The 12,063-nt window shown below is 55.7% G+C and overlaps 3 protein-coding genes across 3 annotated transcripts; 2 read left to right on the top strand and 1 right to left on the bottom strand.

Moving 5' to 3' along the window:
- Positions 1–3,271: 3,271 nt before the first annotated feature.
- PG985_015937 ((Trans)glycosidase) lies at positions 3,272–7,275 on the top strand (the record flags this gene model as incomplete). Its single annotated transcript, XM_066835703.1, has 11 exons — positions 3,272–3,408; positions 3,480–3,528; positions 3,607–3,650; positions 3,745–3,886; positions 4,035–4,190; positions 4,316–4,555; positions 4,675–4,818; positions 4,895–4,945; positions 5,019–5,082; positions 5,174–5,337; positions 5,452–7,275. 11 exons carry the CDS (start codon positions 3,272–3,274, stop codon positions 7,273–7,275), a joined length of 3,015 nt encoding a protein of 1,004 aa, XP_066676906.1.
- A 1,756-nt stretch (positions 7,276–9,031) lies between these two features.
- Positions 9,032–10,659, top strand: PG985_015936 (4-aminobutyrate transaminase; the record flags this gene model as incomplete). Its single annotated transcript, XM_066835702.1, has 2 exons — positions 9,032–9,354; positions 9,450–10,659. The coding sequence occupies 2 exons, from the start codon at positions 9,032–9,034 to the stop codon at positions 10,657–10,659; spliced, it is 1,533 nt and encodes a 510-aa protein (XP_066676905.1).
- A 731-nt stretch (positions 10,660–11,390) lies between these two features.
- Positions 11,391–11,757, bottom strand: PG985_015935 (uncharacterized protein; the record flags this gene model as incomplete). The annotated part of the gene is made up of 2 exons (XM_066835701.1): positions 11,391–11,568; positions 11,714–11,757. The coding sequence occupies 2 exons, from the start codon at positions 11,755–11,757 to the stop codon at positions 11,391–11,393; spliced, it is 222 nt and encodes a 73-aa protein (XP_066676904.1).
- Between the last annotated feature and the right edge of the window lie 306 nt (positions 11,758–12,063).

Here is a 12,063-nt window from a genome sequence, read left to right as displayed (position 1 = left end):
GCTCCCGATTAGATCGCGTATCGATCCCTCACGCCATGAAGCTTCCGAAGATCGCGAGTGAATCGAAATGCCTGGCCGAATGCCCGGGATTTAATTTGGTTGTACGTACCACGGCGAGGCGGACCTGAGAACTGGGGTGTCGGTTTTTTACTTACCTACTGTCTACCTACTTCCCTTCCCTCACGCTCTCAGATGCTGCCAGCTTTTGCCAGGTCCCCCAGCTGCTGGCTGACAGCGGCATGGGGCTTGGGGGGATCCTCGTTGCTTTTTCTTTCTTCTCATTGTCTTAGATGAATTGAAGGCCCCCCCTCAGGTACCCTGAACAGCTGCCACACAGATTATGCGCCGCCCGGGATTGCAATGCACCCCCCTTTGCGCTCAGAACGACTAATCACTTGTCAATTGGCGGTTGATGAGATAATCCTGCAACGAAGCGAGCCTTGACCTTCTAGAGGGCCTTGACCTCCCTTGACCTTGGCCGCGGCCTTGTTAAACTGAGGCTCGACCTTGGAAATTGATATGTCCGTGGGGGGAAGGATATACTCGTAGAGAGAGGTATAGATGGGGGGGCCCTATATGTCGCCTGATTCAATGCAACTCTAAATTCCCAACGGCTCCGTCGACGTTGCATCCCACCGCCCGTCTTCGGCGAGCAGCCTACTCGTTCGGTCGCTAGGCCGCGTTTTTCCCAATGTTTCTGAGTTTCCCAATCTTCACAATGTTGTTTCGGCGGATGCTACTCCTGCTACAACGGATGGCCCGTTGGTTGTTTGGTGTTGTGGTATCGGCCGCCAAAAAAACAAAAGAAGATCAGACGAATGGAAAAAGAACAGGTGAATCGTTTATCTGATAGTATGATTGTCTGTAGATCAGGGACGGATCCAGACGACGCAATAACAACACATGATATGAGGTTCACTCTCTTTTCATCTCGACCTGCTGCTGCCTGTGACATGTTGAGTAGGCGAGCAGGCGACGGTCAGGCCTGGTCAGCCCATCCAGGGCCGACGAGATGCATACGATGCGCCCGATACGCACGATGCCTTGGAAGATGCAGGCTGATGGGCGCCCTGACTGCAGCCACCCACTGACCCCTCAATCCTGTCAAATGTCAAGGCCAAAAAAAATTGGGAAGTTCTTCCCGGTTTTTCCTTGACATGTGGTGGTGTAGCCTTCTTAGCCCTCTTTTCTAATTCCAGTCAAGTCAAAAATCCACCTCCACTCTGTGTGCGTGTCTGCGAGTCTGCGTGTGCATACGAGAAGAGCGTGCGTGTGCCTTGTCCACAATCTGCAAACCACGGTTCTTCGTACCTGCATAAGCTCAGGCACTTTCTCGAGCCTCCGTCTCTTTTTGGGCACTCGGAGATTTGACGATGGGCTCCACCAACACCAACACCATAACCCCCCTCTTCCCTCCTTCCCTCCCCATCTTTTTGACTGGCAGAGAAGGAAGAACCGTGAGCCGTCACCGTTCCCTAGCAGCCTAGCGGACATGCCTCAGACGGCGCAAGAACGGGTTAGGACGGACGCGCCAGCGAGCTCGCCCGTCGGCATTCTCCGCCCGGCTCCTCTTCTCTCTGGGGCTAAGGTTAGTTATTAGCAAAGGAGCCAGTTTCATGCTGTTCCCTAGTCGACCTTGACACCTTTTTCCTCTTACTGCTGTCGGCGTTAGCTACACGTAAGTAGCACAGCACACACATCACAACAATTATTTTAGTCTAGTAGGTGGCCCTGTCACTGCCCCCCCTCCCCCCATAAACAAACCCCGACACGAGCGAGCGAAAGCACAACGCTCGCTCCGAAAAGCTCAAGGAAATGACAGCCCGGCTTGGCCCAATCACGCGCCAGCTCCGTATGCACCTCCCGCCGATATTAACAACCTAGGTAAAACCTGCATACGCAATAGCGTCGTGAATGCAAGTACGCGCATGCATGCAGGTACCAGCAGGCAGAAGAACCGATGGCGCCGGTCGTCATGTCATGGCTGCATACTACTACATACATTGATCATTGAAGCTATGTCGTCAGTCAGAGAGCAGCGACAAGCCAAGGGCAGACTGGCAAACGCAGGCAAAGGGCGACTGAGACCATCAATTGGCCCCTCGTCCCGCTGATGCCGAGCAAAGCTGGCCTTAAACCTAGGTACTTACTAGACAAATAACCTTAGCCTTTTGTCTTACACAAAGATCTCCCAGACCTGTCTCGGGCGACGCACAGCCAATGACGGCTCTCTGGGACGACCGGATTCGGAGATTTTGTTTACTTTCACTGCTGGCGCAAAAGCAACAGTCGCATGGCAAATAGTCTATATGCACCACACACCTAGCTCTGGGGAGATATTGGCCTTTCTGCATCTCATTGGCTCTGTTTCTCTCTTGCCTTTTTTTCTTCTTTCTTGCTCAGCCTGCCTGCCCTACGTTTGACCTTAGTGTGCGCAAGCGTACCGTAAGCCAGGCATGGACATGTATGTTGGGTTGGTTGTAAGTCGTCTCTTGCGCTCGGCGTAATATTCTTGCAGGATGCCGAACGCTACCTGCTACTATTTTCGGGAACGAAAAATAAAGACGTCATTTTCAGCTGAATTGTAGCATCGCAACCGGAGACTTTTCCCCAAAAGCCTTACTGTATACGAGGGGCATCTCCAAATTTTTCAGCAATAGTGCCCGCCAGTAGTAAGTAGTAAGTAGGTTAGAGTAAGCTTTAGACTTTTGTCTGGCGTCATCTGGCGCACTCGTCCCGGAATAATTGTTGGCGATGTGACAATAGCTGGGTATCTGTTGGAATAGTTGGCAGTAATTAACGACGAATTGGCAGCGACTGCAATTCATCTCGAGGTATATGAAAGCAGTCGGGACAGCACAGCAGCTTGTGTGGAGCGTCCTCGGTTCTACTTGCATCAATCCCATTCACTTACATGGATGGAGCTTAGCCAGAATGCCATGGCCATTCGAGCTCTCTGATTGCTGGAATTCCGTCCCTCCTTAGAGGCCGCATGGCTCAACCAGACTTCGAGGACTCGCCTCCGCACTTACTTCTCAGCGGTCAATATATCCAAGAGCTGTTTTGTTATGCGGGGTAGATCATCAGATCTCGCATGAAGACAACACTCTCGGTATGAGCTCCCGCGGCCAACGGCCACCAGGGCGATGCTGTGGTATAAGTAACACGAGTGGCTTTCGAAATAGTAAGGATACCTAGTTAGTGACAGGCATATTATAGTACCTAATGCAGCCACTGGTGCAGTGTAATCTTCGCGTGTTTGAACTTGATTATGCGGCTCTTGTCGGCTTTCGTTTTCCTGTACGGACTCCTACTGGGGGCCGCCGCCGCCACTTCGAATAACTTGACGGACCGGGTGACGTGGGACAGGTATAGTTTGAGCGTCAACGGTAACAGGACCTATATATAGTCAGTCCACACCGAATATGATGCCTCATGTGCCACCGCCGCGATGCTGACAAGGTTGGGATGATTGATAGCTCCGCCGAGTTTCATTACCAAAGACTACCGGTCCCCGAACTTTGGCCGGTGAGTAGAATACTTGTTGACTCGACCCCTCTTTGTTGATTGGGTATCACACAGAGACGGCATCTAATCATCGCACAGGACATCTTCCAAAAGTTCAAGGCGAATGGGTTCAACACCATAAGGTACTTCTTTGATGACTTACTGGCTGCTCACACCGAGTGAGAACCGACAAGTTTCACTTCAGCCAAGCCCCGAGCCGGGCTAACAAACAAATAGCGTCTACTTCTTCTGGTCGTACCACAGCGCCGCCGAGGGGGTCTACGACTTTGCGACCCCGGGCAAGGACGTACAGCGCCTCTTCGACTGCGCCAAGGAGGCGGGACTCTGGGTCATCGCCCGAGCCGGGCCTTATTGTAACGTGAGAGCAACCTTGGAGATGTCTTTTCCTTTTTGCCCCCTTCTCCTATTCTCTATCGATGATCAGATCATTGTCTCGGATCTTCCGTTACCCAAGTAGCACACATACACACACATATTCACGTGAAAACTGACACCTGCGGAAACAGGCCGAGACCAACGGCGGCGGCCTCGCGCTCTGGGGCAGCGACGGCAGCCTGGGCCAGATCCGCACCGGCGACGAGACGTACCACCAAGCCTGGCTGCCATGGATCACCCAGATCGGCCGCCTCATCGCGGCGAACCAGATCACCGAGGGAGGAGGAGTATGTTTGTTTCTTCCTGTCCCTTCCGCCACCCTTGCTCCCTTCCGTCCGCAGGGCCGCCGCACAACCCCTTACTTATGATGCCTTACATGAGATACCCCCAAACACTAACCAACCCCTTACAGCCCGTGATCCTAAACCAGATCGAGAACGAGTACCAGCAGCCCGGCACCCCGCACGACCCGGACGCGACGCAGGTGACGCACATGCGGCAGATCGAGGCCGCCTTCCGGGCGGCGGGGGTCGTCGTGCCCTTCACGCACAACGAGAAGGGGATGCGGGCGCAGTCGTGGTCGCGCGACTGGCAGGACGTCGGCGGCGCCGTCGACGTCTACGGGCTCGACAGCTACCCGGGCGGGTTATCCGTGCGTTTCCCTCTTTCCTCTTCTCTATATTCACTTATTGGGAGGGAAAAAAGGGGGGAGTAGAGGATATTATGGTGAGTATGTAAGTAGAGATCCTTGCTAACATGCACCAAACAAAGTGCACGAACCCGAACACGGGCTTCAACGTCGTCCGGACGTACCACCAGTGGTTCCAGAACTACTCCTTCACGCAGCCCGAGTACCTGCCCGAGTTCGAGGGCGGCTGGTTCTCCAACTGGGGCAGCGAGACCTTCTATGACGAGGTCAGTAGTATCTGCCCATGCTGGCCTTGCTTGTATGCGGATTATTTACTAACAGTTGGAGCTTGGTTGGTGATAGTGTACGACAGAACATGATCCGGCATTTGCAGACGTCTACTACAAGAACAACGTACGTATAACCCCTTTTCAACCGACCCTGCAACACGGGCACGGAACCATACCAGCTAACACGCCCGGGACAGATCGGCCAAAGAGTCACCCTCCACAACATCTACATGGCATACGGAGGCACGAACTGGGGTCAATGTAAGACTCCTTGCGCATGACACTCGATAGCTGGGCTAGACCTGCACTCTCGGGGTTGACTCCCGTGCTAACAAATTCTCCTCATTAAAAGCCGCCGCGCCCGAAGTCTACACAAGCTACGACTACAGCGCCCCCCTGCGCGAAACCCGCCAACAAGGCGACAAGCTCTCCCAGACCAAGCTCATCGGCCTGTTCACCAGGGTGTCCCCCGACCTCCTCAAGACCGACATGGTCGGCAACGGGACCGGCTACCGAGTACGGCCCGACCCATCACTTCCCCTCTCTCCCCACCCCGGCCCATTTGATGCCGCCCGTTGTTGTTCGTGTCTGTTCCCCGACTAACCAACCAACCCCCCTTGCCCCTACCAGGTCTCCTCCCCCTCCGCCTACAGCTGGGTCCTCAAAAACCCCGACACCGGCGCCGTCTTCCACATAGTCCAGCAGACCAAGACCCCCTCGCGCGCCAACATATCCTTCTCCGTCGACCTCGCCACCAGCGCCGGCCCCATCACCGTCCCGAACGTCGAGCTCGGCGGCCGGCAGAGCAAGATCCTCGTGACCGATTACGCCTTCGGCCGCCGCCGCCGCCATGCCCTCCTGTACTGCACCGCCGACATCGCGGCCCACGGCGTCTTCGGCGACGACGACGACGTCCTCGTGTTCTACCTCAAAGAGGGCCAGACCGGCCATTTCGCCTTCAAAGGAGACGACGACGCCGACGAGCCATTAGCCTACGAAGCCTACGGCAACGGCAAAGCCACCTTCTCCCCTGACACCACGACGACGGCCCAAAAAGCCTTCACGTACACGCAAGCCGCGGGCACCACCGCCGTCCGCTTCTCCAACGGCGCCCTGGTCTACCTGCTCGACCAGCCCACCGCCTGGCGTTTCTGGGCTCCGGCCACGACGTCCAGCCCCGCCGTGAGGCCCGACGAGCAGATCTTCGTGCTCGGGCCGTACCTGGTCCGGAGCGCGTCCGTCGAGGGGACCGAGCTCCACATCGACGGCGACAGCGACGTCGCCACCACGGTGGAGGCGTACACAGGCACACCCATCGACCGCATCGTCTGGAACGAGCAGCCGGGCGTGGCCGCGGTCAAGACGGACTACGGCTCCTACAAGATCAACATCACCGGCGCGGAGTCTCGGGCAGTCGTCCTCCCGACGCTAACAGGCTGGCGGTCAGCCGACTCGCTGCCCGAGGCCCAGCCCGGGTACGACGACTCGGGCTGGACCGTGTGCGACAAGACCACGACGCTAAGCCCCGCGGCGCCCGAGACCCTCCCGGTCCTCTTCTCGTCCGACTACGGCTACTACGCGGGCACGAAAGTGTACCGGGGCTACTTCGACGGGACCAACGGCTCGACTTCGACGACGACCTCGGTCTACATCTCGGCGTCGGGAGGCCTGGGTTTCGGCTGGAACGCCTGGCTCAACGGAAAGCTCGTCGGGGGTCACCCGGGAAACGGGAGTCTCACCAGCACCAGCGCCACGCTGAAGTTCCCGACCGATACCCTAAAACCGAATACCAACGTGCTGACCGTCGTCGTCGACTACCACGGCCACGACCAGGCATCGACGGCCAAGGGGGTTCTGAATCCTCGTGGTCTTCTCGGCGCATACCTCTTACCTGCTGGTACGAAGGAGAAGACAGGGTTCAACCTGTGGAAGATTCAAGGCAACGCCGGCGGCAGCGCGAACGTTGACGCTATCCGCGGCCCCATGAACGAAGGAGGACTGTATGCCGAGAGGCTCGGGTGGCATCTCCCCGGGTTCGACACCACCGATTTCAACGAATCCAATCCTTCGCAGGGCCTTGCTAAGTCAGGCATCCGGTTCTACGTGACAGAGTTCGCGCTGGACATCGACGAAGATCTCGACGTGCCCCTGGGCATCGAGCTCTCCGCGCCCGCGGGGACGGTGGCGCGGGTCATGTTCTGGGTCAACGGCTACCAGTACGGCAAGTACGTGCCTCACATCGGCCCCCAGACGGTATACCCCATCCCTCCCGGCGTCGTCAACAACCGGGGCAGCAACACGCTGGCGGTTAGCCTGTGGGCGCAGACCGATGCGGGAGCCAGGCTGGATGACGTCAAGCTGGTCAGTTACGGGCAGTACCAGACGAGCTTCGGATTCGCGCGGGACTGGAGCCAATTGCAGCCTGGATGGGCGGATAGGAGCAGCTATGCATAGCGGCCAGCCGTGGAGGGCCTCGCTTTTCTCGCACTGCTTGTAGAATAAAGCCTGTGACACGACATGTGCTTGTAGTCAACATATCTTGTTGCAACCACATCTTGATTGTCCCGATTGTGTGACCTCCTTGGTTTGCCTTGGAGTTGCCTTGGGCTAGGACTCTGGAAGTGAGTTGTCATTGGCATCAGATAAGTGGCAAGCAAACAACAATCGCCAAACTGCTGTGCTGTCTATGCAGTTTGTCAATCCGACTTCAACGGTACATCAAAAGTATTACACCTGTGAATAACGAAGGGCAGTAAAACCTTTATGAATGCAATCGTGCCTTCCAAATAAAGAAATAAGGTTTTCTTATCTCTTCTCGTCGATGGACTAATCCGTAATATTTTGCCGATCATCTGTTCATTGCTCGTTTGGAAGCCCGCCTATGATTCGGGTGAGAGGATAGACCCCTATACCCCTAGCTTTGCCGCCCTGAGTGTCTCGGTGTCTGACCTTCCACTTGCATGCACGTTAGGTTTGAGCTGATAAACTGACTAAGGTAGTGGCCGTCAGCTGTGTAACGATCAACGGCGAGGGGCTGTATGTACACAGCCGTCCGCGACTAGCTTATCGATACGGACGTTGATGGCAGGCAGGCAGGCTGCTAGGCAGTTTTTAGTTTTCCTTGATAGGAACCGTGTAACCGCCGGGAGGACAAACAATTGGGTTTGTCGTTTGTTGGATCCTTTATCAATCGATTACCACATGGCCAATATCGAGCCCGCCTTGCCAAGCCGCCCGCCCAGCGATGTCGGTCCCAGCTTCGTGGTATTTCGTGGTATCAATCGTATCAGTCCCGTCTTATCAAACTGGCCTCGGTCTCGCATGGACATGCCCTTTCGGGCTTAGCCGCGTGAGCGCCCCAGGTATGCGGTGGGCGAGTGGGGTAGCGTGCCTTGGAGGCGACAGATAGAAGCGCGCGATGAGTCCGGACTATGTCTGGTCACGCTGGGTCTAGAATTGCTAGGTAGGCGCGAGGCAGTATACAGTTCTATGAGGGCCAGTAATCCGGAGGCTCAGCGGCCGAATGAGGCAATTTGATGCGATAATAGTTGGTAATATTGCAGCGTGCATTCGGCTTTCGGCGAACGTGATGATCTGATTCAGGAAGGCCACCCTGGGACACCCTGGGCGAGGCTTGACGTAACGAGGGGATGCGCCAATGAGCGACGCCCCTTCAACCCCGCAAAGCTTGGTATGCCGGCTGCCCCTCCATTCTTTTGGGTCCTTCCCTCCTTCTACGGACCTGGATTTGGAGAAGGGCAGCGATAAGGGTATCTCTCTCCCTCCATTTGGCGGCTGGGCCTGTCGTGCATGGTTGCTCGGCAGTATATAAATGTATCAGTAGGTACGGGTAGGTAATGAAAACTAAAATCTAATCCGATCCCATTTTATTCTTAGCCCGTCTCCTCCTCTCATCTCGTCTCTACTGCTTCTCCCCTCAAAGTTTGCTCCTCTCTTTGCTCCTCCCTTCTCGCTTGGACAATCCCAATTGGGTGTGGTGTGGATTTCTCTCTCATAATTGTTTCTCGAACACCTATTATTCCAGTCGTATTAGCTTATTCCACTGCTATCCCCTGGAGTTTGTGGAATAATCGTCGCTTGCCGTCACTCGTTCTACTAGTGATCCAGTAGTACGGGCTTATCGTTTGTTTGCCTTCTTAGAGAACTTGGAACGACCACAACCCTATCCACACGTATATATAAACCCGCCATGGCCGCTCTTCGTCACGGTGGCTTGCGACCACTCATCTCTGCCGGAAAGCGAATCTCTACCCCCTCTGCTCCCAGACTCTCCTCAACCCAACCCATCATCACACGTCCATTCTCCGTATCCTCCAAGATGTCTTCCAGCTTCTACCCCGGCGAGCCGGAGAAGCCTGAGCTCAAGACGGCCATTCCTGGCCCCAAGACTCAGGAGCACATTGCCGAGCTGGACAAGGTCTTCGACACCCGAAGCTTGAACATGCTGGCAGACTACACCCAGAGCTTTGGCAACTACTTTGTCGACCCTGATGGCAACAAATTGCTCGATGTGTAAGTTCCTCAGCCCCCTAAGCCGCCCCCTAAGCCGCCCCCTAAGCCGCCCCCTAACCACGCAACGGGAGAGCAACAACTGACACGCCGCTCAGCTACGCCCAGATTGCCTCGATTCCCCTCGGATACAACAACCCGGCCCTCAAGAAGGCTGCCCAGACCCCCGAGATGATCGATGCCATCATCAACCGCCCCGCGCTGGGCAACTTCCCCTCCCACAACTGGGCCGAGGTCCTCGAGACCGGTATCCTCAAGGTTGCGCCTAAGGGCCTTAACCAGGTCTTCACGGCCATGGCTGGCTCCGATGCCAACGAGACCGCATACAAGGCCGCCTTCATGTGGCGTCGCCAGAAGGAGCGAGGTGGCCCTACCGTCGAGTTCACCGAGGAGGAGATGCAATCCTCCATGAACAACCAGACGCCCGGCGCTTCCCAGCTGTCCATTATGTCCTTCAAGACCGCCTTCCACGGCCGTCTCTTTGGTTCGCTCTCCACCACGCGCTCCAAGCCCATCCACAAGCTCGACATCCCCGCCTTCGACTGGCCCCAGGCTACTTTCCCCCTGCTCAAATACCCGCTCGAGGAGCACGCCGAGGAGAACGCCAAGGCCGAGGCCGACTCGATCGCCGAGGTGGAGCACCTCATCAAGAACTACCACATCCCGCCCTGCGCCGTCATTGTCGAGCCCATCCAGTCCGAGGGTGGTGACAACCACGCCTCGCCCGCCTTTTTCCGCGCCCTGCGCGAGGTCACGGCCAAGCACAACGTCCTCCTGATTGTGGACGAGGTCCAGACGGGTGTCGGCGCCACGGGCAAGTTCTGGGCGCACGACCACTGGGACCTCCCCACGCCGCCCGACATGGTGACCTTCTCCAAGAAGGCGCAGACGGCCGGTTACTACTACGGCAACCCGGAGCTGCGACCCAACAAGCCCTACCGCCAGTTCAACACCTGGATGGGCGACCCGTCGAAGGCCCTCCTCTTCCGCGCCATCATCAACGAGGTCGAGCGCCTCGACCTGGTCAACCACACGTCCAAGGTCGGCGACTACCTGTACGGCAAGCTCGAGGCGCTTGCGCAGAAGTACCCCGGCGAGTTCCAGAACCTCCGCGGCAAGAACCGGGGCACCTTCATCGCCTTTGACAACCCCAAGCGCGACCAGTTCCTCGCCAAGGCCAAGAAGTTCGGTGTTAACATTGGCGGAAGCGGTGCCAACGCTGTTCGTCTGCGACCGATGCTCATTTTTGAGAAGCAGCACGCCGATATTCTTCTGGATACCTTGGAGAAGATCGTCACTAGCTCCTAGTAGGCTGAGTGCGACTTCCCGGTAGAGGACAACTCGCCGTTGGAGCACAGCTTGGAGTATAACTTGCCGTCAGATTTCGGCTCGCTGTTGATCAGGTGGCGGCTTTTGGGGAATTGGGCATGGATCGAGACTCGAAACGTCATTCGGGTTCTTCGACGTTCGTAAGAAGGTCGTCAATTTTTTTATTGGAATTTGCATCGGGTTTCTTGGGTACTGGATTTTTCTTGCAGAGTACTTCTTGTTTTAAAGCGTATTATTTGGTGTTCTTCAAAGATGGGAGATATATACCTACTGGCCAGGTTTTTTGGTCGGATTAGTTACACACGATACCAGCAGCGTCCATGAGGGTAGCGTTATCATCAATGACATGATACAACATTTACTTACCAGCTTGGCCCTTGCAATGTGACTTGTGCGTGAAAGGGGAGAGCAAGCAAGTGTGTGTGGTCCACGGTGAATCTTTGGTATTGTTTGGTTCTATCCCTCTCTTCATGCCCCTGCGAGAATAAAGCGGCCAAGCCTCCTTAGGAACAAGCAGGTTATTGGCGCAATTCGGTCCTCCCAGACCTGTCTGATGCTGGACCAGTTTATTTCGATCATGGGTATGTCCATTCCAAACCGCGTGAAGTAGTCTTCCACCACAAAGATGTATCTCGTTCCGTTGACGCCCGCTGGTGTGATCGGTTCCACGAAGTCCATTCCAACCAGATTCCATGGGTTCAGCTGCAAGCTCAAACCTGGTCTCGACCCCAATTCTTCCATTCCGATTCCTTCTCGTTGGCGTACTCCTGCTTGTCCCAGGCCCACTCGGCGAAATCGATCCATTTCTCCGCGATCCGAATCAAAAGGTTGACCGGGATGATCGCCGAACGAAACGACCAAACACCAGCGCCGATAGGCTCATGGTGTCTGTCTGTCTGTCTGTCTGTCTGTCTGTCTGTCTGTCTGTCTGTCTGTCTGTCTGTCTGTCTGTTTGTTTGGCTGGTTGGCTGGCTGGGGGTGCAAAATCTCTTGAACCTCGTGTTCACCAAGTAAAAGGAGAGAAAAGAGGCACCGTTGTGGGCGCATCATGGCCGCAAAACACATGGTGTAGCCCATGCTGTGCGCTGCTTCCTTGAGGCCAGCACTTTCCTGGCGGCCTATATATACAAGGCCTTGATTCAGATCAAAGTTTTGGAAGATGAACAACAGGAGTGTGACTGGGAGAGATGGCAATGGATGTCCGTCCTGCCTGCCTATATCGTATGAACCTTACTGCATACCTAATGCGACCTCCCGTCGGCATCGCCAGGGGGCTGTCAGCCACCATTGATCAGACAAGACAAGCGGCCGCAGAAATAAACCGTCTTGGTTATGCCACTTACTCCAGGGAACAAGTGGAATAAACGATCTTAGTTATGCCAC

Source organism: Apiospora marii (genome assembly GCF_038362585.1).
Source record: "Apiospora marii strain CBS 49790 chromosome Unknown utg000013l_segment0_segment0, whole genome shotgun sequence".
Lineage (NCBI taxonomy): Eukaryota > Fungi > Ascomycota > Sordariomycetes > Amphisphaeriales > Apiosporaceae > Apiospora > Apiospora marii.
This window is presented reverse-complemented; position numbering and strand designations above follow the sequence as displayed.